The following is a 27950-nucleotide window of genomic DNA, read 5'->3' as shown; positions in this document are numbered from 1 at the left end:
ATATAGTAACTGTTTGAAAAGAAGTTGGCCAAAAATGTCTAACACAGAATTAGGTGATACGTTTTATTTTAGGCTTCATAAATAGTCAGTCAGACCAGGTCAGTCTTGACCAGGGAGGACAAAGTTGCATGGTCGACAGAAGACAATCCCAGGGTTAAGACTGCTAAACTGACCTAAACTTGACTCTATAAAGTGCCAATACCTCCCCTGACTCAGTTGTCTTGCCATGACAATCTGGTCCTTTTCCCTCGTAATTGATGTGTTGAGAATCATCAACACAAATTCACTTGTGTCCTTATATATCCCACCCAGTGGCATGTACCATGATAACGAGATATTCAGTGTTAGTTACGTGACCAGCGATCATAACCAGTCTGTCATAATGTTATGGCTAATTAGTGTATATAATACAATATAATGTCCAGCTATCCACATATTTATATTTAAGAGTATTTATGCATGGTGTGAGGTATGGTGTTTTTACATTTGTAGACCATAAGCTGATAATAAAGCCTGCCTGTGCTGATGTCAGCAAATTAAGAATCAGTATGTACTGCCACAGCTCAGGCTGAGCATTTTGTACATATATAACAGCATGTTAGCTTGAGTTTGATTGACATCTTTTAAGGTACTACAGGAAACTGCTTAAGAGCAGCATTGTGGATGTTTTGTCCAAGATGTGCCTCCCACAGATAAGTTGAGACATGTAATTAACGCAGCGTTGCAGTGTGTGCGAGTGAGTGTTCGCTTGAAAAATAGTGCCCCAATTAGTTTGAATGAATAAAATCAAGAGTAAGACTCACACTTTGTACACACTCACCTATACTTTGGGTAGTAACTTCAGAAAATATATTCATACATTAAATTAGCTGTTGTGTGGTCAAAAGTCTTCATTTTTCTAACACACTGTCACAAGAAGTCTGCCCACTGTGGCTCAGTTTTTCAGTAATTGCAGTACAAAGTCAAAATTAGCAGGTAAAAAGGTGATTTTGCCATGTGTACGGATTGCATGTCTTTGTAGAGTGAAAGAAAACCAGTTTTTCACTTACGAGAGTGACTTTGCCAGTTAAATGTTTGAAAATTGCTGCAGAGGATGACAGCTCTATGGACACACCCAACTAACAGTGTTTCATTTTTTAAAGGTTCAAATTGTTAGTAATATTCCTTACTTTTGAAATGATTTTGTAATTGTTTCTAAATACAATTGCTTATTGCATCTTTCATGTAGAACTAGTAATGTCTTTAATTTGATAATAGTAAAAGGACAGTATAACACATACGAAAAACACATTTTATTTATAAAATACACAATGCATACACAAGGAAAACACAATTTACACAAAAATTTATTTAAACAAGAATATATATATATATTTAAGAAATAATTGAAGAAGATGTTACACACAGTTCAAAGTCCAAAGGGGGCAACATGTACATTCCCTGGGTGATTTTTGCACATCCATGCACAAGTTTATTTGCTCACTGAAAAGTTGATAAGAAAAGATAGATAGATAGATAGACAGACAGACAGACAGACAGATAGACAGATAGATAGATAGATAGATAGATAGATAGATATTCCTTGTATGTGAGAACATATGTAGCAATAAATCTGATTCTTGTTTATAAAGGATAGTAGATTAAATACGAGTCAGATCAGTAAGCACATGCATGTTTTGTTATTAAAACTGCAGGAAACCGCAGGAAACCCATAAATCCACTAATGTTAGCCACAGACTGTATATAAAAGAGATGTTAGCATCATAGACATATATGACATATACATGGTTAGCATCATGGCCATGACCGCTCTGTATGCTCAAATCGTATTGGCTACGTAGCGTGGGCGTGTCTATTTGAGTGATACTGATTGTGATTGGCTGTGGTGCGAAAGCGTCCTCATCAGTCGCATATCACTCCGCTGATTGGAGGATTACCTGTCACTCATCGGGGATATTAAGGAAGAGGTGCAAACTACCAAGATGAAGCACTACGAGGTAAGTAGTGTCCCTGAAACTAGAAACCGTCAATGGGGCTTTTTATTTGGGCCCAGTTTAATAAGTGAAACCAATTCGTGTAATATCTCTGAGTATAAACTCAACCAGAACCGTCAAAATTATTTCGTTTTAAACGGGAGCGTGCTGCTGCAACGCCGCCTGTCATAGCCTGCTTGCTATGTGACCGGACTATTGTGGCCTGTTGTGGTTAAATTCACGGTACAAGTAACCATCGCTGCACCCGCGGATATTATGAGTTATACTTGCGTTTTCAGTTCTTTTAGTTCTTGATATAAAGTGTGGTACTCAGAAAGCTATAGGCGGCTCACCCTGTGTAGGATAAAGCTCTCGTCGCCTGGACTGATCCATGGTCGCTTCTTATCTCGTTCTTACTCAATAATGAAGGTGAACAGTCAAGTCAAGTGCGCAGTCTCAGCTCCCCCTTTTAAGTCGTAAAATCAGTCATATCCATAACATAATGAGGAAAATGTTGTCTGTCTGAAAGACGACGTGGCTGAACATTTTCCAAAGGCTTGTTTTAAAATATCACCAAATGCCTCCACTTATACGTAACTACTTGTGCTAGCACTGAAAGTTGCTCCATTTATTGTAACAGTGTCACAGCACCTGAAACCCATCAGACAGGATTTGAAGTAGTCTGACAGAAACTGACCCAACCAGTGTCTGCTCTGGTTTCCTGCCTTTCTGTCGACATATGTGGCTTTGGGCACCTGTGGGTTGAGTGACAACATTTTAAATAACAGGCGTTCAAAAAGAGCCATTTGAAATATGAAAGTACATAGATAAGTTTGTGTTGTAACCTAAAGGCAATCTCAGTGGCTGAAAAAATGAAAGGTCAAAAGCTGCAGTTCCTCAAATGACCACCTGAGGCTGGCTCTGAAGGAGAGTCAATCGGCACTAGACTTAAATTTTAAAATCTGCAACTTTAGCCCTTTTAGCCCATGGATTCATATAACCAGGGCACGTCACATGATTTAGAAATGTGTGTACGATTATGCGGTGAGGGATGCGTTAGCATGCGATGAGCGACCACTGTTTTACTCAGATCTTCTGACATCACCATGAGATATGAGGTCAAGACTGTGCTACTTTCTGCTTCATAATTCCCAAGCAAGAAAGAGACAAATGATGATAATAATAATAATAATAATAAAATGTGGAAGAAACAAAGGCCGTTGGTACTTAGATTATTACTAATTTACTATAGGTCTCCAGATAATACTTGTTCCACGTGGATAGAGACTTTTCAACAGAAATTAATGTGTTTACGGCATAGTATTAAAGATATTTGTGTCTTTGTAGCTAGTTGATCTGTTACAAGGGGTGAATTTTTATAATACTTGCCCTTTGAAATTATACCAAGGCTTGAAGGTAAACATAATGAAGGGTGTGGCTACTTTGAGTGGTAGACCGGTGGCAGCTATCAGGGTGCTAGCTGTCTGCTTGGACATTGTCAGCCCACCTCAGCTCCACTTATGCTCCGCTTCTTTGCCCATTTTTGATTTACTGGGGAGTCAGGCCCCGCCGAGATGGCGACTTTTGTAGACACCACACTGAGCCTCAGAACCTCTCTTCAGGCATGTTGTGAGTGACATCACAGAGAGTTCGTCCATCTTAATATGCTGTCGGTGGACACATTAAAAAAAAATTAATAAATAAATAAATTGTGATTAAAACTGGTTGAATCAAGATGTTGTAATTCACACTTGGACTATCATTTATCATCCAGTGTATGCACATGTGTATGTTGGAGTCATAGTAATCTATCTGGCTACTTCAGTTATTACTTTCTAAACTTGTGGCTATGCTATTGGATAACTTTGAACGTACTAACTGCATGTTAGCCACACTTATGATGGCTCCATGTGATATCAAGCAGACCAGGTGTTCTACTGAAATACGTGTGGACCCACTATTATCGCCACTGTTATAACTGTTAATACATGCAGTTGCCATTTTTGGTGACAGCAACAGACATACTCCATGCATGTTAATCAGAGCACAGAGTTCAAAGAATATGGCTTAACACCAACATGTTCTTTTCATGACCATAGAAACTAAACTGCAATAAATTCTGGATGTGCTTCATGAATTATACAATACACTTATGTTGTACACTTATATTTAATCTTCCATGCTCACACCAATGCAAACATTGATTAATACAAGCATGTACTAAATTTCATTAAATCTTTCAATATTTTCAGTCTGTTAAATCATTTTTGAAGTACAGCACATAAAGCTGAAGCTAAATTAATGCGAATGCAAATATTCTAGTGACAGATTTCATATCATTCAATTTTGTGGGATTTCACCAGTTAAACCATTATTTCATTGCATTTACACCAGATAGCACCAGAGAGCCGCACTAAATTCACAGTGATCAACTTTGCTCATAAATCATTAGTATCTACTAATGTATTCAGGATTTATTTTAGATAGATCCTTCAAAACATTTAACAACAGTGATTTCTTACCTTGATCAAGGTACAAGCCATGCCAGCAAAACTGGTTATCGTATAGTTGAAGTCCACTACAGTGATTAAAGCTTAGTTCTCCCTGCTTCGCACTGAGCTCAGAGTGCATTACCAGCACGGACTGTCACTGCCAGAAGTTTTATATAGACTAGATGGGGAGGAGGTGGTGGGGAGTTAGAGTGGCAGCGGGTATGCCTGGCACAGAGACTGGGGTGGGGTTATTTCCCTGAAGTCTCAACCGCAGTGTCATGTGTCCTGCTTGTGTTATGTGTACGTGAGTATTTTATTTGCATGCTAATTAAGCACATGGATTGCTTAATTTGAAAAGTGCAGTTGGAAGTTGTAAAAAGGAATGTTATTATATGCTTATGAGATGAAATACTAATGTGCGACATTTGAAAGAATTACTAGAAAGTATTCTTTTAAGGGTTTGTTCCTCTGGGATCATATTTTGTGTTATTTCTGCTTATGATACAGTAAATCACAGTTATATGAAGATGCACGTAGCTGGTGGGTTTTAATCCTCTTAGTCCCAGATAACAATTTATAAGAAGCATAAGGGCCCCCTGTTCAGACCTTGCATTAAGATCCGATCTGGGCGATCCGACCACGTAAATGACAGGTGTGAACGCCACCAGGATGCATTGAGATTGCATTTGATCTGATCTCTGACCACATTTGGTGGTCCGGCATTCCTTTGGTAGTGTGAAAGCAATGTGTCCTGAGGACGCCTATACTCAATAGGGGTGCTTCTGCGTCAGCGGAGTAAAAAAAAAAAAAACACTTCTATAATAAATGATCGCCTAAAAAAGGAAAAAGCACTGTAAGTGATGACTGTTCATTAGTAATGAAAGCCTTTTAAAATATTCTTTCCTTGTTCTAACTTACTAAAAATAAATAAATTTTTACAAATGAAAGTATTTAATATGAGTACAAGAGTGTGATTTTGTGTTAATTATTGATGCATGTTGATTTATGAGGAGCCAAGTGTGGTTAAGTTACATATTTCCTCAATCGCCGATGTCTTTATTTACCTTTATTGCTGGAGATTATGGTGGGTATGGAAACTTCCAGGGTTGGAGTTATAATCTGAATTTTGTGCAGGTCCAACTAACGTCAGAACAGCGATCAGTATATAATAACTTAACAAGTGTGCCACATTAAAGTGAAACACATTAAACAGCCCTGTTCTCGGTTCTGCAGCAGTATTGGAGATCCATTAAACTTGTTACATACTCCGCAGGAACAGAGAAATTTGTTAATTTTCTCTGTGAGTAAGAAAAAGAACAAAGTTTGTTCTGGCCAGGTCATTCATACTTTACGAGAAACATCTTTTGCGATAGACACACTCTGTGCATAATGTTCGGACTACATTTCCGCTTTTCTCCATTAACCACGCCGCCTTCCAATTGTTGACTGATCACAGAATAGTTGTTGGACACCACATGAGAAAAAAAGTTCTGCCCAGATGATGTGTCGAGAACAAGCTGCGATAACTCCCAAAGGAGGTCTGTGAAAAAACAATTGCGTCATTCTCTTCTTGCAGCCCTGAGAAAGAGCACAAATTTTGTCAGCCGCTGTTAAAATATTACTGCTCTGCCTCAGATGATGTCGGGGGTTTATTTGCACACAGATCGCAAAACTGAGATTGAATGTAGAGACGCATTTGGAGACTCATGTCAATGCCAGGTCGGAAGACGCACATCTATGGCTGGTCACTTGCGATTAGACTGACTAGATCGGATCTTAATGCAAAGTCTGAACAGGTCCTTTTTACCAAAAAGTAGCTTCTCAAGTTGACGTTGGACCGAAGCTAGAGGAAGTGAGTTATACAGTCTAATCCAGGAATAGAATACACTTGTGACTATATGTCTTTCATTCATTATGGAAACCGTATCCCAACTGTTCGTCTTAAGAGAGGGGAGGGGTGGGCTACCCCCAGGGGAATGCCCCAACTAAGCCCTCTAGAGTCTAGGGTATTATCACCTCCATAGTGGCAGGATAAGTTGACTCTGCATGTCTGCAGCTGAGAGTTCTGGCTGCTCAGTTTGGTTTCAAGGTGCAACACACTGTAAAAGTGGACAGTGTCAGTGAGACGCCTAAACTGAGGCATTCAGGTGTCTTAGGTGTGTTTAGTGATGGACTGGTTGAATAATAAACGGTAAACCCATGACATCGCTGCATAGTCATAGGAAGGTGTGAGGTCTGTCCCTGGAGGGCAGTTTATGCAGAGTTAGCAGGCTTAGTTTATATTTAGTTGGAGAGAGGAAGACAAGGGGTCAGAGTAGGAAGGAGTCTAGCGTTTGTCATCATCCTCTATCTTCCCACTTAGCTGGGAGTTGAGAGGTGTCAGGGGTCATCCGGTGTCCGTTTTTATGGTGGAGTTATATTTCAACATCACGTCACTAGAGCTCCGAAGAGAAGCAGCTCTAGAAGATTCTTTTATGAGATATATACTCGGATGACAGTTCGCCTTTGGCAACTGTGCACACACATGTGGCATATGTTTGTGCTGCAGGGGTCGGCTGGCAGTTAAATAAAGCACCCCGCAAGAAGTGAAGGAATGAGAGAGGGTCGAACAGGGAGGGAGCGTGAGAGGCAGGAGGAGGAAGAGGGAGGGCCAGAGGAACAGGGAGAGACAGATTTATTTCCACAGCTGAGTTACGCCCCTCTCCTCTCTGGCTAGACAGTTGAGAGGTGACAAGAGAACTGAGGGGGAGAGTGAAGAGAAGAAGGGCATAAACAGCGCAGGAGGAGAACTGTGGACATGGATGCCTTAGCGCTAGAGGCCACTGGCAGTAAAAAGTCGGCTAATGGTTTGGCAGTTGCAGTCCCGCTGCCAGCTCAGGCCCCGAGCAAACGCAAACCTGCTAAAAAAGCTAAAAAGGCTGTTGTTTTCTTTGAGGTGGAGATTCTGGATGCCAAGACCAAGGACAAGCTCTGCTTCCTGGACAAGGTAAGAACTTCTACGTCTTCTTCCCATATTTTCAGCAGTTTTTTGCACCTTTAATCATCCTTATAACATTTCCGTACTTTTATCAAATGCAACACATGCACTGCATCTGCTGTTACAGAGCAAGACTCTGTTTGGGAGTCAGGTGTTTTCTAGAACATATAAAGGCTTCTGTAGCGGTAGTCCTCCCTGCCAGTCAGTGGGCGTGTAGCTTTTGAGTATAACTCTCACACTGACGCACACCGGAGTGCCTTTCATACATGCAACACATCGCTGCTGGGTTTGGTTATCTGGGGTGAGGTAGAAGCTGATGGCACGTAGATGGGGTTATACAAAATGTCATAAACAACTCTGCAGTGCAATAATTTAAGCACGTTATTTTTAAGGGCCTATGTCATAATATAGCGTGAGGTGAAGTACACTCACAGTATAGGGCATTACAACACTCTTACAAGCTGCAGCATGGCCTCGAAAACTCAGGTGTTTATGTACAGTGAAATGTGTCCCTACGTGATCTCATACAGTTCGTATTGTCAGTGACAATATTTCTAATACATGTAGTACAAATATTGTCAGTGACAATATTTGTAATACGGTAGTACAAGTACAATATAAAGGACCTTGCAGTTGTTTCTGAATTGCATTTTCTTTTTTTAAACTTTGGAAAATATGACCAGAAATCAGGAAAAGAAAAAAAAAATCTTCTTCTGAAATGAGGGTACAAAAACTGAAGTGAGTATATCTGGAGGAAATCTGATCATTAATAGCTTTAATGGATTTGCTGACTTCATGTGACTCTCATGTTCTTCTACAAATTCAAGTCGTTAAACAGGCATCAATGGTCCTGTTGTTAATGTGAATTTTAACCGTAACTATAAATGTAATCATTGACGAAACACTATTTAATGTGGATATAAATACTGTTGATAAAGAAAATGATTTATTGTTTTGATATGTTTCTGTATACCTTTCTTCCAAATTTCAAATATTGAAGGCAAGTAAAGTTGTTTGTTGTTAACTTGTGTAATATTTCAAGTCTCGGATTATATCTGGCAGTGGGAGCAGAGTTGATACTAGACAGCTGTGCTGTAAATGTCAGCACATTTTCACCTTTGCTTGCAGGCCATTGCTGTTAAATACTCCGTTTCAACTTGTGTTATTTGAAAGTGAATCATTTTTAAGTGTGGCAGGTTTAACAGCGGCAACACAACAACACGTTTGCACTACATTTATATTTGGCCAGTGATGTTTTTGACTTAAGTTGTGTTACAGTCGGGATTTACAGGTATCACTGTTGCATTAGATATATGTCTTTTGATCGGATGTTTAAGCCTTTTGTTTTATCAGCTACATTTACTGTAATTGGTACTTACCTTGTGCTTTGATATTGTTGTGTTAGTTTTAATTCGTTACTGATCTGCCTGTAGGTTAGTGCTGCTGCATTAGGAGGGTTTAGTGTAGCTGGTGTGAGTCTGGTCAGTGTATAGAGTTGCATTAGCCACATTCACGGTGATGATTACACTGTGAGTCAGGGCAGACTCGGCTCATTACAGTCTGCTCCTCAGGACCATGGATTGAAGGTGCTATCCTTACTAGATTATACCCTGTTGTCGGTTTAGCAGAGTTTCCACGGCGATGGCATCTGCAATCTTATCACCTTTGGCGAGGCTTCACAGAGCTGACAGATCTGGCCTGGGGGCCCTTTGGGGGACACAAGTTTTCTAAAGTAGGCTAACAGAGCTAAACTGACGGACAGGAATAAAACTCACATACCTGTATCATCATGTGTGGGTCGGTGTTTATAAGGCAGACTCGTGATCTCAATAGTGAATGAAGCTTGTGGAAATAGTGGGAGCGCCGCAGAGGTCACAGAGAGTTGGTTTCTAACATCTAGCTTTCAGAGATGTCATCCTGCTGAAAATGGCATGTGGTCTTCAGGAGGACGTGAACAGAAGCCAAAGCTTTTATAGGAGCATACTGCTACAGTCTGTTAAAGATAGGTCACACGATATGGTTTGAAGATCAACACTACAACCAGAAAATGATGGCAGATTGTAAAAAAAACTTGTTAACAGCGTATCTTGATGCTGCAGTTGTTGGCACTGAAATGAGTGACCACTGAGAAAATGCTGCTTCTTTTATTTCAGTCTAAAATGCCATTTAAAAAAAAAAAAAAAAAAAAACATGGAACAGAGGCAGCTGGACTTAGAGAGTTTTCTTTTTTTTTTATATAACTTTCCTTTTTTTGTATTTATTTTCTCTACAGTCTTTTCCCCAGTCATCAATTAGTGAAAATAAAATTACGGTCTATGAGGTTTTACATATTTGAGCCATCTTTCCCAATATGACAAAAATTGTTCCAATTTCTAGTTGACAGAAGCTGTCATCTTCTCCATTGTGTAGATGTCCTCTGTGACAATGAATGCAACATTTTTGTAATTGTATTTGATGTGTATTGCTGGTCAGTCATGTCCAATACCTTAATTTGACTCATACTAATCTGGCATATTTTATCGGCACACCCCGAGACCTTAATATAGTCACAGCTGACCCCACAGCTGTGACTATGTACAGTAGAATCTAGCGATATAGTGACAGCTGTGCCATCAGACAATGAGATGTGTTGCTGTTTTGTATTAATGTGATTAATAATTTAAATGGTGATAATATTACAGATTAATATCACAATCTTTACAATCTAGTGCTAATAACATGTTGCTGACTGAAGACCGTCAGGACTCGACACACTACAGTATGAATTCAGACCTACTGTATATTGACTGAACGCAGAACCAATAAAAGCCACAAGGCTTCCTTTTTAAACAAAAACAAAAACAAAAACAAAAAACGATGAAATATGTTCAACTATGACAGACGTTAATGGGGGAGGAATGAATTAAATGGGATTTCAGATCATTTCAGTCCACTTCGTTATCTTTTAACAACTGTGTGTGTGTGTCCATATTTCCTTTGTGTGCTGTTCATGTTTCAGCTTTGTGGTCATTGTGTTTATATTAAGTGAGCTGAGCCACTGCTGGCAGCCTGGCACAAGGTTGTGTAAGTTGGCTACAGTTTGTGTGTCTGTGTGTGATGGATCTTTGAAGCCCTGATACCAGCTGCCCACATCCATGGGATGTGTGGGCACAGCCAGAGCTATATTTACCACTAATCACCATCATGAATGGAAAACAGGGTTATTATCTCTTTGTTTGTGTGTGTGTGTACATGTCTCTTCACTTATATACTGTGCTGTTATTTGTAGGTCGAGCCAAATGCCACCATCGGGGAGATCAAGTCTATGTTCCACAAGAGCCGTGAGTGTCTACAGGCAACTCAGGGCCTCAAAAACCTGATCTAAGATCAAGGAAATCAGTTTTAAGATGGCTGTAAACTATTTAAATTACTTCTGTTTCAGATCCTCAATGGTATCCAGCCAGACAGTCCATTCGCCTCGACCCAAGTATGTCAGTTTTGAGTGTGATGGTTTATCATTATAGTTCTAGTGAATGTAGTACTCTTCTCTCTACAATCAACTCATTATTTACTTTATCTTGTGTGTCTCAGAGGGGAAGTCACTGAAGGATGAGGATGTTCTGCAGCATCTACCTGTGGGAACCACTGCAACGTTCTACTTCAGAGACCTGGGAGCTCAGATCAGCTGGGTCACGGTGAGTACAACACGGGAACATGTCGTCCTGCAACAATAAGGACCAGCAGCACCGACAAGCCCAAATACATGAGAGTGCAAGTGGGATCAAGCGGAGCTATATTGAGATTTCCCACTGTGTGAAAAGGGAGTTTGTATGTGGGGCAGAAGTTCCCGCTGTCCTGACCTTGAGGTTAATTTAGTCCACTGTTATAGTTTAGAGGATAAACAGGTAGGGGAGAGACACAACAAATGGAACACAGGAAATTTATCCTTTATATGATTTAAACATTGGAGTATATAGACAATATCACTGCAGGTGCTAAATGAGTAAGGGTAGAGTATGGGTCAAGACTGACTTCGCCTGTTCTACTTTTGTGTTTTCCAGGTTTTTCTGACAGAGTATGCCGGCCCTCTGGTCATCTATCTGATGTTCTACTTCAGGGTTCCTTTCATTTATGCCCCAAAATATGACTTCACCACCAGTGAACACTGGGTCGTACAGTGAGTATGTCCATGATACCTTCACAGACTTTATATACACTATATTACCAAAAGTATTCGCTCACCCATTCAAATGATCAGAATCAGGTGTTCTAATCACTTGGCCTGGCCCCAGGTGTATAAATTCAAGCACTCAGGCATGCAGACTGTGAAACAAGACATTTGTGAAAGAATGGGCCGCTCTCAGGAGCTCAGTGAATTCCAGCGTGGAACTGTCATAGGATGCCACTTGTGCAACAAATCCAGTCGTGAAATTTCCTCGCTCCTAAATATTCCACAGTCAACTGTCAGCTCTATTATAACAAAATGGAAGCGTTTGGGAAAAACAGCAACTCAGCCACGAAGTGGTAGGCCACGTAAAGTGACGGAGAGGGGTCAGCGGATGCTGAAGCGCATAGTGCAAAGAGGTCGCCGACTTTCTGCACAGTCAATTGCTACAGAGCTACAAACTTCATGTGACCTTCAGATTAGCCCAAGTACAGTACGCAGAGAGCTTCATGGAATGGGTTTCCATGGCCGAGCAGCTGCAGCCAAGCCACACATCACCAAGTGCAATGCAAGGCGTCGGATGCAATGGTGTAAAGCACGCCGCCACTGGCCTCTAGAGCAGTGGAGACGCGTTCTCTGGAGTGATGAATCACGCTTTACCATCTGGCAATCTGATGGACGAGTCTGGGTTTGGAGGTTGCCAGGAGAACGGTACATTTCAGATTGCATTGTGCCAACTGTGAAATTTGGTGGAGGAGGAATTATGGTATGGGGTTGTTTTTCAGGAGCTGGGCTTGGCCCCTTAGTTCCAGTGAAAGGAACATTGAATGCTTCAGGATACCAAAACATTTTGGACAATTCCATGCTCCCAACCTTGTGGGAACAGTTTGGAGCGGGCCCCTTCCTCTTCCAACATGACTGTGCACCAGTGCACAAAGCAAGGTCCATAAAGACGTGGATGACAGAGTCTGGTGTGGATGAACTTGACTGGCCTGCACAGAGTCCTGACCTGAACCCGATAGAACACCTTTGGGATGAATTAGAGCGGAGACTGAGAGCCAGGCCTTCTCGACCAACATCAGTGTGTGACCTCACCAATGCGCTTTTGGAAGAATGGTCAAAAATTCCTATAAACACTCTCCTCAACCTTGTGGACAGTCTTCCCAGAAGAGTTGAAGCTGTAATAGCTGCAAAAGGTGGACCGACATCATATTGAATTCTATGAGTTAGGAATGGGATGGCACTTCAGTTCATAGAATGAGTAAAGGCAGGTGAGCGAATACTTTTGGTAATATAGTGTAGCTAGGTAGCATCTTCTAGTAGGAGCATCTCATCAACAAGTCCAGTGGGACAGTTTGTCAAATCAAACACTATCTTGAAAAAGAGTTAGAAGATTAATACCGCTCTTGTGGCTGTAAATGTAAAATGAAGCTTGAGCATTCTCTCCTGCAATAATCCACTAGGCTCCTCACCAGTCTTCTCGGAGGGGTCCGTGTTGTTATTGTCACGTGATCGGCGACTAGTCAACTTCCTGCTTTGAACATCACGGCACAGCAGTAAAGTCGACTAGTCGGTACAACCCCTAATGTACAGTAGTTCTTTCTCTTGTCGGTTAAAACAATTGCATTACTATAAATTACTTGATTGCGTTCTTCATACATCCCAACCAGACTGGTGGTAGTATTGTATTGTATTCACAAATGTTATTATTTTGACAAATTTGTCCACACCAGATCATATTTTGTGCAGATGATGTGTTGTTATTCATGAAAGACTTTGTTGGCAGTTTTTCCAAAGTCTGGGCTGATTTCATGGCAACCTGTAACAAATGGTCCATACACATAACTTCACACAAAAGTTATAAACAATTGTTTGTAGGATTTTTATACTTTCACATTGATCTTAATAGTGAGCCAATCTAAATGCCTGCTGGATGTTAACAGACACAGAGTAATCTCTGCCTTCATCTAACACCTGACCAGAAATCAAAGAGTTTGATCCCCATTTTAAACAACAACTGAGTAAATCAGTGGAGCACTCTCTTTCATATCAGTATGGAAATAACCCATAACATGCCATCTACTCAGAGCTCTTCTTCTATCTTGTTCATTTGGAGAATGCCATTTAAAGGAATACTCCGGAATTTTGGACATAGGGCCTCATTTACAACTGAGCCGGTGTGATATAGGTCGGTGGAGACCGTTTTCAGCACATTTGATCCATTCCGCAGAACACCCGAGACAAATGTATTATAACGTCGGACTATCGATGTACATGTCAGTGTTGGTAGAATCATTTTAGAAATTAAACCAACCTTGCATGGCATTGGAATAGCTTACACTTTGTTCCCTGTTGTTGCTTAGGCTACGGCAGCGGCGGACTGATATTATCTCGGGCTAGTGAGGCTACAGAGGAAGACAGTTCCGGTTTCGCTGACAATCACGCGAGATTATTTAGCTGCTGTCAGTCCTCCTAGGCTAGTGGGAAGGAATCGGGATAACAGGAGACTATGGCCACTGCTAGCTATGCTGAGATTTCGGAGTTTGAGGACGATGAAGATGAGGTTGTTTTATCAAATCAGCCGTACCAGTTTGAGCCAGAGTTGGTTTTCGTTTTGACGCACTACTACTAACACGCAAAGTAAAATTCCGCTGCTGCTGAGAAACTAGTCCCTCAAAATGTTTTATCATTGAAAATGCAAGGTTGGTTTAATTTCTAAAATGATTCTACCAACACTGACATGTACATCTATAGTCCGACGTTATAATACATTTGTCTCGGGTGTTCTGCGGAGCAGTTATAGCTGTTTTTAGTGACAGGCTGGATGTTACCGTTGACGCACGCTAGCTCAACACCAGTTTAGCAACAGTGATTTGTGCAAATATAAGGAATGGATCAAATGTGCTGAAAACGGTCTCCACCGACCTATATCACACCGGCTCAGTTGTAAATGAGGCCCTATGTCCAAAATTCCGGAGTATTCCTTTAACCTTTTTAATAACTGTAGTAGAGCTAATACGAGTGTATGCATCTTTCCAGTCTTGCCTGTATGTGCCACTCCTTCCACTATGTCAAGAGGATCCTGGAGACGCTGTTTGTCCATCGCTTCTCTCATGGAACAATGCCGTTACGCAACATCTTTAAGGTGAGGCACAATGTTCAGCTCAAACTCTGTCTTATCTCGCTTCACATTAACATCTGTGTATTAAACGGAGAAGAAGGCGAAAAAAAGAACAGTTCAGTTTGTAATCGAAAAGGTGTCTCTATCTTACATTGTGTTTCAGAACTGTACCTACTACTGGGGCTTTGCAGCATGGATGGCCTATTACATCAACCACCCGCTATATACACCGCCCAGTAAGTATGCATGCAGCTACATGTTTACGCAACACTCACACATGGTCTAGTGTCATTTAAACTACTTCTAATAACTTTTGTTATTGATCGATTGATTGTGTCTTTTGCAGTCTACGGAGAACAACAGATCAGACTTGCCCTCGTCATATTCTTGGTAGGAACACTTTTTATTGTATTGTACATGTTTTATTTTATTAGACTATTAAATATGTCCAAATATGTCTTTCACATAGTATTTTTGTGTCGTCTACATCCAGATATGTGTACAGTAATGGAATTGTATTAAATACAATGTTTTATGTTCTGAGTATTGAATTACTTATGACACATTACCAATGTTGTCTTCTACAGTTCTGTCAGATAGGCAACTTTTCCATCCACATTGCTCTTCGAAACCTTCGTCCACCAGGTAAACACGCGCAGGGCTACATTTATGGCCACAGTGCACATTTCCATGATAATTGAGCTGTGTGGTTATTGTAAAAATGGTTCCTGCATCCAGGCTCCAAGACCAGGAAGATCCCCTATCCTACCAAGAACCCCTTCACCTGGATCTTCCTGCTGGTCTCCTGCCCCAACTACACCTATGAGGTAACATGTTTTATTAATCGTAATAGCCAATAGTAGTTTTCTCCATGTGACTAGGACATTGTTGGACAAACAAGTCCAATATAGCTTTAAACTATTTAGTTGAGAGGGTCATAAATGCCTTAATTATTTTGTGTCTCACCTGTTTTGCAACATGATCCTTTTGGTTGAGAAGTACGAACCTCAGGTTTTGTTGAGGCTGCTGCCCTCTGGTGGTATCAATATACTGTATGCCCAGAATCATTAACTTGATTCATCTGAAATTTAAAGTGTTTGGTGAGATGTGAGGGAGTAGTGAATGAGTGGACAGGAGAGCGAGGAAGGGGGAGGAAAAAATATATCATCCATCTTCTGTCTCCTACAGCTGGGTTCCTGGTTCGGCTTCACCCTGATGACACAGTGTCTGCCGGTGGCCTTCTTCACCTTGGTGGGTTTCATCCAGATGACTGTTTGGGCCAAGGGGAAGCACAACAGCTACCTGAAGGAGTTCCGCGACTACCCTCCTCTCCGCTCACCCATCCTGCCCTTCATCCTGTAGAGGACTAGTTTGCCGCTCCCTTACCCATTCAGCTCTCCCTGTTTGTAGGAGTCAAGTACAGACCTCTCCCTTTCCAGATCGCAGTGCTAGTGGAAGAGGGTGCCCCCCCTTTTCACCCTTCTCCAAAATCTACACTGGAACTTACTAGACTGACTGAAAAAATCTTAGCCTGTGCTCCCTTTTTTTCTTCGATGCAGCTTTTTGCTTCTCCCTCTTGCCATCAGCTTCTCTTGTTGAGTGAAAATTAACACTACTCTTTGCTTTAATTTTTTTATTGCAGACAGACAAACCCATTCTGGCTGGTTAACCGATTTTTGTGTGTTTGATATCCCTGAGCAGTCTTCAGCTTTAAACTACAGAACAACATACTCTACATGACAACTTGTCTTTCATCGTCTGATACGGTTGTCTTGGGGTTAAATCTGCATCCAGTGATGTTCAACACATCTTAAACTCCTCAGTTTTGATATGCATAAACCTAAATCTCAAACCATGACAGAATTTAATTTTGTTGACGTCTGAAGTAATTTATTAAAAAAAGGTCGATCAAATGTTTTGTCTTTGCCGTCTTTTGTGTGTGTGTGTGGGGGGGTAGGGGTAAATGGTTACACCGTATCCAGGCAAAGGACCGATGATGAATTTCACTTTCAGTAGTTGCACTAGTGTGATGTCAATATGTTTTGTACATTAATAAGACTCTGGGCTTTGTAGAACTTAAACAGTTGTGTTTAATGTTAATAGTGGCAGGTATGTACAAAGAATCAGAAGATGTACTTTTCATGCAGCCTGAGCCTCGATTCTCTTCTTCCTCAGCTGGAGCCTCCTCTCCCTCTCATACTCCTTCATACGCATCACATAGCTGCAAGCAGAAACAACGCATGTTAAACATGGGAGACAAATACAATCACTTTTTTTTTTTTTAAATAAGATTTAAGTTTAATTAACATCAGGGCTGGTAACCAATAATCAATTATGGTACAATCAGAACAAAAGGACATCCTAGTTTGAATTGAACTGATATGGAGGGTGGAAAATGATAGCACCAAATAAATAGGTCCGATGTTTTCTTTCTGGTTGGAATAAATGCATGTTTTTATCTTAAAAACAATTGTGAAACCAGGTGGTCCTACTATACTATTTTTATTTATTTATTTTTTGTTCTTCAGATCATCCGATTAAATTTCTCACAAATACCATCGCATCGCGTTAAACAAGTTCTGAGAACTGCACAGGTTAGACTGACTTCAATCACTGATTGTACGGCAAGTTGCCTAGTATCAAAAGGACACCAAATCAACAACTCCTGACTGCAGGAACCTTACACCTCAGGTTTCTTTCCATTGATCAGAAAAAAGGACCACTGTCTAGAGTCAGTGATAGAAAGTAAACACTTACTCCTGGTGTTGGCAGTGATCCCAGTCATGTCTCTCATGATCGCAGGCCAGGAAGTTGGGCCAGTTGTCCCTCTTGCACTTCATGAGCTTCAGGAGGTGATGAGCACAGTAGTCCCTCTGCTCCAAAGGCAGCTGGGCCATGTTCATTTGATCCTGGGTCGCTATCATCTCTGACAAAGGGAAAGAAATTTTCAATCTTAATAGGAGTTCTGTGGTTTGATCCCTGTCCTGAGGAGAAGCTCTGTTTAACCATCATAATACATACTTATCTAAGAATATTACTATATTAGAACATTTGTATTTTTCCTGGTATAATGCCAATTAGTCTGGCTTTAGTAACCTATACAGATTTTGTTCTACACACCACAGATGAGTTAAACTGTAAAGGTGCCATGAAAAACTGATACTTTTGAAGTGCTGTTAGTGACCCCCATTGTGCAGCAATAACAGCAACTAAACCGGTTTGGAGGAATATTAGCCAATTCCCTCAGTATTTCCAGCACTGATTTGCAAAACAATTCAATGATGGGAAACATAACAAAATATACTGTTTGTGAATTGTGGAAGTATAAATTGTTTTTATTTATCCATACGCAGTTGTGTATGTCAAGTTGTAAGCGGGATGCAGGTAAATCATGAATTAGAAGTGTATTAATCATTTAAAAAACAACACACAAATATTGTCAATTATCTAATTTCTTTCACCTCCCACTGCACTAGCTCAAAATAAGCGTTAGATACTTCGATGTTTCATTACAATGAGTTTGGAGCTGTAATGTCTTTGGTGTAGTTTGGTGCCGTAGTTCAAATAATCAACTAAAGCTTTAGCACAATGCTAATGTTAGCTAACCTTTGACAAGCTAAACTAGCATAACTAATGATGAATAAATTACAATGCAGAGCAAAGTAAAACATTGTGAGATGCAGTTATATGACCCACGGCGCTGGTAAGTGCACACAAACCTCTCTCTTTCCTCTCTGCAAAGCCGAACTGAGGGTCGAACTCATATTTCCTCTTTGGGTCCGGCTCGGTGTCGCTTTCGGTGATATACCGTCTGACCAGGTGGGCTCCCATGACACCGACGATGTTGGTACACGTTTAATTATAAATAATCGATTCGATCTGTTTATGTTTCGCACTAATCCTGTGTTCCCAAAATTATTCTGCTATCTGCCATTCGGTCGGTCACCTCCACAAGCTTCCTGCTACCACTTCCGCCTAACACCGGAAATAAACAGCCGAGCGGTTCTTCCGTGAAACACCGTCCCTCTGGATAAATGACAAAGGTTCCGCCAGCGAGAGGTCCCCGTTTTACCTGGACTAAAATTACAGTTGTACCAGTTGGCTGATAAAGACTGTAAAACACTATTTTTCTCTTATCAAGACTGGATCAACTGAGTTAACACCAGGGCTTTCATTTACTGTGCGTGAGCTGGGTATTGGTGATATACCTTAACGATATTAATCCAGCCTCAGTCAGCAGTGACGGTGAACAGACACATGGACACTGAAACTGTAGAAACTTAATTATTATTAATGTATTGTTTACATGTCTTTATTGTTTAATTTGTTTACACAGCTGACCTCTCAGAATATCTTCTGTGGAGAAGCTATTACCATAAACCTGGAAGCAGACATCCCAGTTCAAGTAATGTGTACTGGTTGATGTTCACAATTCTACCATTTGAAGGTACCTGTTGTTTTTTTTGGTATACTAGCTACATTCTCTATTGCAAACTGATCTCTAAAATGATACAGCGTTTTTGTTATAAAGACATGTTATAAATAAATGTATTTATTATAATTTAGACACATGAACGCAACTTACATAATTTCCTTAATGCAAATGGATCACAGTGAAAACCGAAACTTAATTGGGTTCACATTTGTATTTGTAATCTCAAATGCCTTAAACCAAAGTGACTAATTCATTGAATCACATCATCGTAACTATTATCATTTCTTCTTGTTCATTCGTCTGTTTCCATCCTTTTCAGGGGGCAAGGCACAGTTGAAAGCAAACAACACCGCAGTCTTTGTCACTGATAGAGATCATCATCGCCTTCCTCTCTGTACTGACTTGGCCTCCCTGACCGAGGGCCTGACCCCTGATTTCCAGACTGGGAGCCAGTGGCAGAGGGAAACCTGTGTGGGGAGGAGAGGGAACTTTGAGTACAACTAAAACAAGGTAAACATATTCCTACATTTTCTGTGGTCTCTGTGTGTGTGCATTTGTGTACCTGAAGTTTCCAAACCCTCTACTCTGCTGCAAAGTCTGAGCAAACATCTCATATTTGCGGATGTCATTGTCACTAACAGAGCGCCGGGCAAATCTCATCGCCTCTTCAAAGTGGTCCTTCCTGATCTCTGGGACCGGATCGAAATCTTCATCCTTCCGACAGAAAAATACACAAGGACTACATGTTAAAAAATCACATTGTGGTATGTGTGTGTTCCCAGTCCAAAGGCTAAAAGTTACAAAACATATAGCCGCCCTTTAGGGAACGTTTTATGTTTCACAATCTCCTTCGGTACCAAGCACACACAGCCTGGTACTACTTTGAGATGTGTAATAATGAGAAAGAAAGTCAGAAACCAAATCAGTATTCTCCTATTTAAAACAGAATAATATGGTGTAAACAAGCAAGAATAGAGAACAGCAGCAGTAGCTGACCATCGGGATGCCTGGCCTGTTCTGCCGCTGACGCTCAGCCTTGATCTCAGCCTCAATGGCCTCTCGGATGGCCAGCTTACAAGCACGCTGACAGATTTCTGTCAGGTCCGCTCCGGAGAAACCCTCCGTGATGCCAGACAGGTACTGCAGATCCACATCCTATGGAATGGAACAGGAAGGAAGAGCAGGAGACAGAAGGCACTGAGAAAATACTGAATCTTTGAATTCACATTATTTGGTCATGTTCTGTGTGCGTGTGTGTCCCTATTTCAAAAGATATTAAAGGGCTGTAGGGAGAAACTTGAGTACTTAAGTATTCTCAGACAACTGGGGTCACGCCACCAAGTATTTTAGAGTGTTCAGGTTATGCCACTTTACTTGAGTGCTCGTATGTCCAAAGAGAAAGCTAAAACAAAGACAACTGGACATGTCTGAGCACCGCTCTCCTGTTCTGAGAACTGTTCTGCAGATCTGTAGACAATTCAAGTTTTTTCCTGTTACATGTATGTACTAAATGCAGATGCTATTTCTTTTGCATCTTAAGGTCTTAATGTAAAACAAAGCGATAGCATATTATAGTTCCACATTGTAACCTTCCCCAACAGTGTGCATCTGATTTATTTTAATGGGTTACTACGACAATAATACATTTTTTAATTAGGAACCATGAAAAGCTGTCTTATATACTTTAGTAATAGTAATAATTTCACTTCACTTTACTTGATAAAGATAAAGAGGGATATATATATATATATATATATATATATATATATATATATATATATATATATATATATATACAGAATATGGAGAGAAATGTGTGTGTGTTTCACTAACTCGTGCAACTGGGGACTTGCGTAGGTTGGCTTTTAGAATCGCCATGCGAGATGGTTTGTCAGGCAGCGGTATGTAGATGAGTTGATCCAGACGACCTGGCCGCAGGATGGCTGCGTCTATGATGTCTGGTCTGGTGTGACGAGGGTAAGGAGAAGAAATCCGTTATTCATCTAGGCGCCGCTCATCTAGGTGTACAGACATGCTGGGGAAAAAAAAAAAAAGTGCACCTGTTTGTGGCACCGATGATGAAAACATTCTTTTTGTCGGACATGCCGTCCATCTCTGTGAGTATCTGGTTGATGACTCTGTCAGCTGCACCACCTGCGTCCCCTCCTCCACCTCCTCTGGATTTGGCGATGGAGTCTAACTCATCGAAAAACAAGATACAGGGGGCCGCTTGTCTCGCCTATAGGCAGAGGTCAGAGAGGTTACAGTGTAAAATAGGACTGTACGCTGATCAGCACAGAGCTCGCATTAAAAATCCCACATTTCCATCATATAATCTTTATCTTTTCTTTCATTTCTCTGATCTCACCTTATCAAACACATCCCTGACATTAGCCTCTGATTCCCCAAACCACATGGTGAGCATCTCAGGTCCCTTGATGGAGACAAAATTTGCCTGGCATTCATTGGCGATGGCTTTAGCCAGCAGGGTTTTCCCGCAGCCTGGAGGGCCGTAAAACAACACTCCACGAGACGGGGTCATCCCAAACTTCAGGAACTTGTCAGGATACTCAACGGGGTACTGAGGAGAGAATGATGAAGATTTATGGGTAGCTGCTGGGACTGGTGTGTATTTTTGTGCAGGGTCTGATGAAGCCAACTTGTGAGTGTTTCTTCCACCTGAACGAGCTCTTGCAGTTCTCTCTTGACCTCGTCCAGTCCTCCGATGTCCTCCCAGTTGACCTGAGGCACCTCCGCAACCGTCTCTCTCAGAGCCGATGGGTTGCTCTGACTCAATGCCCACTGATGGGTGACATGATGGCGTTAGGGAGAGCAGTCTCCATTTATTCATTTCCTAAGAAATGTTAATGTCTAGCTCACATTCATGTGGTCATGTGTTCTTTTCAGTGAATATACACACACAGAGTCCAGTATGCGTGTTTGTTTACTTGGAAGTCGTCCATGGTGACAGCCAGTGAGTTGAGCAGGTCGGCATCGATGGATTCGTCCTCCAGATCTATGAGGATCAGCTTCTTGCGGATGGCTTGCAGAGCAGCCTCTGAGCACAGAGCAGCCAGGTCGGCGCCCACGTGGCCATGAGTCTCCGTGGCAATCTGACATAGAGTATGGAAAACAGCTCAGGGACATTGATATTTATTTATTAAAAACACGCGTGTAAAGATGAGAGATATGTCGTCAGAGGTTAATGTATTTCTCAGTATATATCACTTTTAACTTCAGTTGAAATAAACTAAAATGAATCTGGTAATGCTAGAATTTCAGAACTTGAATATTTATTGATTAGATCAGCACATACAGTATAGACAGCACACAAAAAAATGGGTCACTCTTCCTATATTCCACTTTGTCAGTAGTTTTATGTAATACTCTTTTAAAAGGATTTAGGGGATGTCTTGTTTTATTTTATGGGAAATATTCGCATTAAATGAGAATTCGTTGCCAAACATTTATATTGTAGCACAAAAACAGCCAAGAAAACCATACCAAACAATTTCCTTGGAGCTGCATCTATTATGTTTTTTGTCATAGATTAATCTCATGATTACATTTCCAACTCGTGTTCATGATAATTTCAAAGATTTCAGACATTTCTTCACAGTCTAAAAGACAATGATTTTCAGTTCACTGTCAAAGAAGAAAGTCAGCAGATCTTCGGAATTAAAAAGCTAAAATGACTTAACGCTTGAAAAGGCAATTATTAAAACCTAGCAATCAACTCACTGTTTGAGGTTTAATTGTTATATTAATCCAGGCTCACCCTCTCCAGGTCGACGTCGTCAGACAGTTTCATGTTTTTGGTGTGGATCTGCAGGATCTCAAGTCGGCCGGTCGAATCCGGGATCCCAATGTCGATCTCACGGTCAAACCTGCCTGGAGAGACATCGACAGATGTGTAAGAAGTATGTAGGTCTGCATTTTTGTGTGTGAATGTGTGTGTGTGTGTCCTGACCGAAGCGTCTTAGAGCAGGGTCCACGCTGTTTGGCCGGTTTGTTGCTGCCATGACAACCACATGAGCTCTTTGCTTCAAGCCATCCATCAGGGTCAGGAGCTGGGACACTATACGCCTCTCCACCTCACCATGAGTCTACACACACACACACACACACACACACACACACAGTCAAACTTCTTATTTACCTGCATACAAAGAAAATGTAATAGTTTCTACGGCTACTGATCTGAAACAGCGTCTAGACTCTTCTCCCGTTGTTTACCTTCTCTCTCTTAGGAGCAATGGCATCCAACTCATCAATGAAGATGATGGCCGGAGCGTTGCTCTCCGCTTCTTCAAATGCCTTTCTTAGGTTGCTTTCTGACTCTCCCGCCAATTTACTCATGATCTCAGGACCTGGTCACAGAATAATAAATACCACGTGGTTGCTCATCGCCATAAATCAGAGAAAAGGTGCCTAGATTGTAATTTTTATGCTCTATTTAGAAATTTTGCAAGAGCATCAATCCTCGGTCACATTAACGCTGTGATTAGAAGAAAGCCCTACCATTGATGAGGAAGAAGAAGGCACCAGTTTCATTGGCTACAGCTCTGGCCACCAGGGTCTTCCCTGTACCTGCGGGGCCATACAGTAGGATGCCTCTGGGGGGCTGAGGGAGGAGAAAAGAACATACTAAAGAGAAATGTCTGATGATACAATGAAAAGAAGCTGTTTAATGCGTACATGAGGTGATAGTTTGTTCTCGTGCACTACACCTTAACTCCTATAGCCTTGAAGAGTCCTGGGTGTCTGAGAGGAAGCTCCACCATCTCTTTGATCTGAGCCAGTTGCTTCCGACAGCCTCCGATGTCGTCATAGCCGATGTCGTTAAGAGTCTCCTCTTCATCCTGTCACAGGGAAGGAGGCCCACAGCGTGCCGATTAATAGATCATCTTGTGGTGAGCTTTCTTTGTATGAGCTCATCCAAACTGGATTACTGAAGACTTTGATGCAGTTTCACCCTGAATGGATCCATACTGAGTCATTTCATCTGCTAGGAGCAAAGCGTAACGTCGCGATGAGTGCTTTTTCCTTGCATGGTTGAAGGTCGGTGTAGGCAGGTTTGTCAATATTTGATAAGCTCAGGAAAGAAGTCTCTTTTCAGACCCTCTCAAATGAGATTCTAGATCCACAGAGAGGCCTATAGAGGATCATCTGGCCTGAATAATCCCACCATAACAGGATGAGGTGTCAATGACTCATTGACAAATTGACACAAATTTCGTGATGCTATCAAAGTCTGTCTAACCCAGCACAGTGTCTCCGTTTTAATATAAAAAGTTTTCATATTGTTTTCATGATATCAGATTTTGACTTCAAACTTAGCAACAAACAACAATTAAGAACAAATTTAAGGCCTGAAATTACAACATTTTTTTCAGTGTGGTATTCATACTGCAATCTCATTTCATATGAATAGCAAGAGAAATGACTAGGCTGCAAATTTGAGAAAACATATGGAAGAGGATGACAGAAAAAAAAAACAGTTACTGACAAATAATAGGAAAAACTGTTTACAGTGATAGATGATTGTCGTGGATGCAGCGTGAGTTTACTGTTTACTAAATCCATTCACACTTATACAGCAAATATTTCCTGAGGGTGAGTTCTTCCTGGTTACTGAATGCTAACACACACTCACACAAGCCTGAGACTTCTCTCACAGACCTCTCTCTTGATGGGCTCTCCCTCGCAGTAGATGACCGTGTCCGGGGCCACGATGCAGTGAGGGCTGGGGTCTGTCTCCACCACCTTGAACTCCACCGCCCGCATGCTCCCCCTCACCAGGAAGATGTCCCCTGATAACACAGATGGCAGGCTATTGCACTCACAGAAGCGTCTGGACATTGGATGACGTTTCATGTTGTTGTGCAAAGGAAACGGATGATTTGACTGTTGTTTGTTGGCCTTTTTACGCCTTTATTGGATAGATATTAATGGAGAGACACGGGAAGCAATGTGGCGAGGGGAGTGACATACAGTAAAGGGCAGAGGCTGGAATCAGATCCTCCATTTCTGTGGCGCCCACTCAACCAGGTGAGCTGTCACGGCGCCTTGGTGTGAGAGGTGTTGCCGTACCTTTGTGTACAGGCCGGTAAGCCTCCAGAAAGTAAGGTTTGAGGAAAACCTCAAAGAGGTTTCCTGTCAGGCCCTCAATGGTGTCATCTATGGGGAGGACATGGATCTTTTTTCCATACTTGATATCAGGACAGGCATGGATACTATGAGTACACACATATCATCTATTAATTATTCGGTACATTCATCTCATGCCTAACATGTTGACTCTATAACTTGACAGACACAGGTGTGAGATCTACCTGATGACGTCACCGAGACGTACTCGCAGGTTGTTGCGCGTCACACGGTTCATCCGAATCCGCTCATCTCCACAGGTGTCATCGGTCAGGACGATGCACACCGTTTGCCGACGTTTCCGCCCCTTCAGCACGACCGTGTCCCCTCTGAAGAGCTGCAGCTCCTCCGTCTTATTCTAATGGAAACACACGGGCGGACAAGTCTGAGAACAAACAAGTCTGGTGTTGACTACACGTACACCTTACCCACCTGTGACAGGCTGACGATGCTGCTGTCCTCGTTGAGGGCCTCGTCCACAATGAGACGGTTTGGTCTGTGCTTCTGCTTGAGGATGGCGGTGGAGAAATCTTCTGCCTTTGCACTTCAAAACAACATGACACCCTCACATGTGGGCGCTGCACATGAAGCTCTGATTTCCTCATGTGACACAGTGCTGTATTTAGAATCCTTTGGGCTCTGCACGTAGCAACTACTTGACTGTATAAACATATTCAAATATCTTATTAATTTCTGAACTGCACGGTTTTATTTATCATAAGCACAAGCGCTGCATGCTGGATAAAATATGTCACTCCGTATCTACAAAATATTGTATGTTCAAATATGCATGAGTAAGTATACAGACACAAACATACTGCTCATTGGCAGCTGCTTCACTCACTCTGCTCCTCCTGAGCCTGGCATGACTGCCGTCCTTTATCTCGTCAATCAGATACTCTCAAATTTTCACCCTGAGGGTTCACACTCCCTCTCCGCCTTCTTCGGGTGGCACACGTAGGAGTCGACCCGGTTCTAATCAATGCCACTGATTTGAGAGTCTGTCTGATGTGGTGAGGTCTTCCTGAAGCTCAGAGGTTCCCAGCACAGTCTCAGTGTTTTCTGTTTCCTCTGTCTTCCACCACCATGTTAGCGAGAGCTGCAGCCTGCCTGTTTATCAGAGATATAAATATGCCCATCTGCTTCTCTGTCTTATTATAACCCTGACATGGGCGCTCACACACTTTCACATTCACACCGAGATCTCGAGGCACTTACCTTGGAGAGTGTCCCAGAACAGATATAGCACGATATTTCCTCTGCCTCCCTGCCACCAACCACCAAATGCATGCAAAAGCATAGCTAGTCCCAAATAGTGTGAAATATTTGTGGGTCAAAATAAATTCTGTGTGGATTTCCCTCCCCCAAAAAGAACAGTTGTATGGTATTCTCTTTTCTAAAACATGGCATGGTCAATCGACTTCGACTTCTTGTGGTCGAAGGGAGCTGGTTTTGCAACCCAGCTGCTCTAAACCGTCTGTCGTTCCTTCCCTCACACTCCACATGTGAACACTTGTATCTGGCACACACACAAAACGTACACACACACAGCCCTCCAATAAAGACACACAAACATGGGATAAGTTTCAACAACATGTCAACGAGAACAACCGAGCATTCACACAGAGTTATTTCAATTTCAACTTTTATTACTAAAATTGACCTTTAACAAATAACAAGCAACAAGGGCATAGACACACTGTACATCCCTCTTTGAGAATCAGCACTCAGACACAGATGTTCTCTGCAAATGATTTAACAAATAAGCATGAAATAATGTTAACAAGTGTTCTGCCTGAAAGTGTTCTTGGAGAGAGAATGAAAGTGAGAGGTAGGTTGAATGCACAAAGAGACATTTGATTTGACTTGAACATCGATGAGCAGAGAATGAACAAAATGAACATTTGACAAAATTAAAACAGTATAATCAACAGTGGAAAAGACATTAGTTTGGTAACGCAACAACCTGGAATGTATCCTGCTAAAGCACATATGGGAATGAGTTGTGTAACAATTTAGACAACATTTAGTTGCTAACTATCGACCTTTAAAAATTTGCTGGTGGCGTGAGATTAGTGATTGACTCAGCTTTAACCTGCCGTAACATCTTTCAGTTAGGTAATGTTGTTCCATTAATTTTACAAATGGCTAATGAATCTGTCTTAAAATATTTACATTATTTGCTACGTATATATAGTAGAGAGTTGATTGTTCTGCTGATTTCAGCTCAGTTAGCTGGTGTATTTGATCAGCCTTTCTGCAACTTACTCTGGAGCTGGTTTCACAGAGATATTTTAGACTGGTCTCCAAGTATTTGGCCTTCTTAGACTAATGCAAGTTAGACTGGTTTACTTTTAGCCTCAGGGTGGACTAAGAGCCAAGCTCTGTTGGTAACAATCAGTGATATCTGCTGACCAGCTGTGACCAAATGACACAAAACAGAGGAAAATATGTCAGGTTTGTTGTAAAAAGTTTTTTTCTACAGGAGTGAGGATTTTCAGTTGCTTTCATTTGCCCACTGAAACATAAGGTTGCACCACACTTTAAATTAAAGCTGGTTTCATCTCACAAACATGCTCTTACGTGGAGCTTAGTTGTTCTCAAATAGTCAGCAGTAATGCTGCCTTCAAATGGGGTCGCGTTAACGGCGGTCACAAG

At 41.5% G+C, this 27950-nt stretch overlaps 3 protein-coding genes across 4 annotated transcripts; 1 reads left to right on the top strand and 2 right to left on the bottom strand.

The window, feature by feature from the left end:
* The first annotated feature begins 1402 nt into the window (after nucleotides 1–1402).
* On the top strand, nucleotides 1403–16638 carry tecrb (trans-2,3-enoyl-CoA reductase b). Of its 2 annotated transcripts, XM_084567538.1 has the most exons (12): nucleotides 1403–1997; nucleotides 7401–7451; nucleotides 10711–10762; nucleotides 10864–10908; nucleotides 11013–11116; nucleotides 11483–11598; nucleotides 14626–14731; nucleotides 14871–14943; nucleotides 15054–15097; nucleotides 15295–15352; nucleotides 15446–15534; nucleotides 15896–16638. In XM_084567538.1, exons 1-12 carry the CDS (start codon nucleotides 1983–1985, stop codon nucleotides 16067–16069), a joined length of 927 nt encoding a protein of 308 aa, XP_084423664.1. In that variant the 5' UTR covers nucleotides 1403–1982; the 3' UTR covers nucleotides 16070–16638. The 2 variants fall into 2 exon arrangements, with proteins under 2 accessions (XP_084423664.1, XP_084423663.1); XM_084567537.1 differs by lacking the exon at nucleotides 1403–1997 and having other exon boundaries at nucleotides 6421–7451.
* A 119-nt stretch (nucleotides 16639–16757) lies between these two features.
* On the bottom strand, nucleotides 16758–18702 carry ndufb7 (NADH:ubiquinone oxidoreductase subunit B7). The gene is made up of 3 exons (XM_084567559.1): nucleotides 18427–18702; nucleotides 17465–17633; nucleotides 16758–16928 (listed from the first exon to the last, which is right to left on the bottom strand). Exons 1-3 carry the CDS (start codon nucleotides 18536–18538, stop codon nucleotides 16847–16849), a joined length of 363 nt encoding a protein of 120 aa, XP_084423685.1. The 5' UTR covers nucleotides 18539–18702; the 3' UTR covers nucleotides 16758–16846.
* Nucleotides 18703–19394: 692 nt separating this feature from the next.
* LOC311508222 (transitional endoplasmic reticulum ATPase-like) lies at nucleotides 19395–26741 on the bottom strand. The gene is made up of 18 exons (XM_084572914.1): nucleotides 26137–26741; nucleotides 25725–25836; nucleotides 25478–25650; nucleotides 25236–25378; nucleotides 24825–24955; nucleotides 23873–24004; nucleotides 23664–23766; nucleotides 23379–23512; nucleotides 23113–23248; nucleotides 22921–23033; nucleotides 22091–22255; nucleotides 21822–21944; nucleotides 21511–21723; nucleotides 21203–21381; nucleotides 20976–21105; nucleotides 20139–20297; nucleotides 19705–19856; nucleotides 19395–19609 (listed from the first exon to the last, which is right to left on the bottom strand). Exons 1-18 carry the CDS (start codon nucleotides 26157–26159, stop codon nucleotides 19504–19506), a joined length of 2427 nt encoding a protein of 808 aa, XP_084429040.1. The 5' UTR covers nucleotides 26160–26741; the 3' UTR covers nucleotides 19395–19503.
* Between the last annotated feature and the right edge of the window lie 1209 nt (nucleotides 26742–27950).

The sequence above is a fragment of the Chelon labrosus genome (genome assembly GCF_963514085.1).
Source record: "Chelon labrosus genome assembly, chromosome: 2".
Lineage (NCBI taxonomy): Eukaryota > Metazoa > Chordata > Actinopteri > Mugiliformes > Mugilidae > Chelon > Chelon labrosus.
The sequence above is the reverse complement of the archived record's forward strand: the minus strand, read 5'-3'. Positions and strand labels throughout refer to the sequence as shown.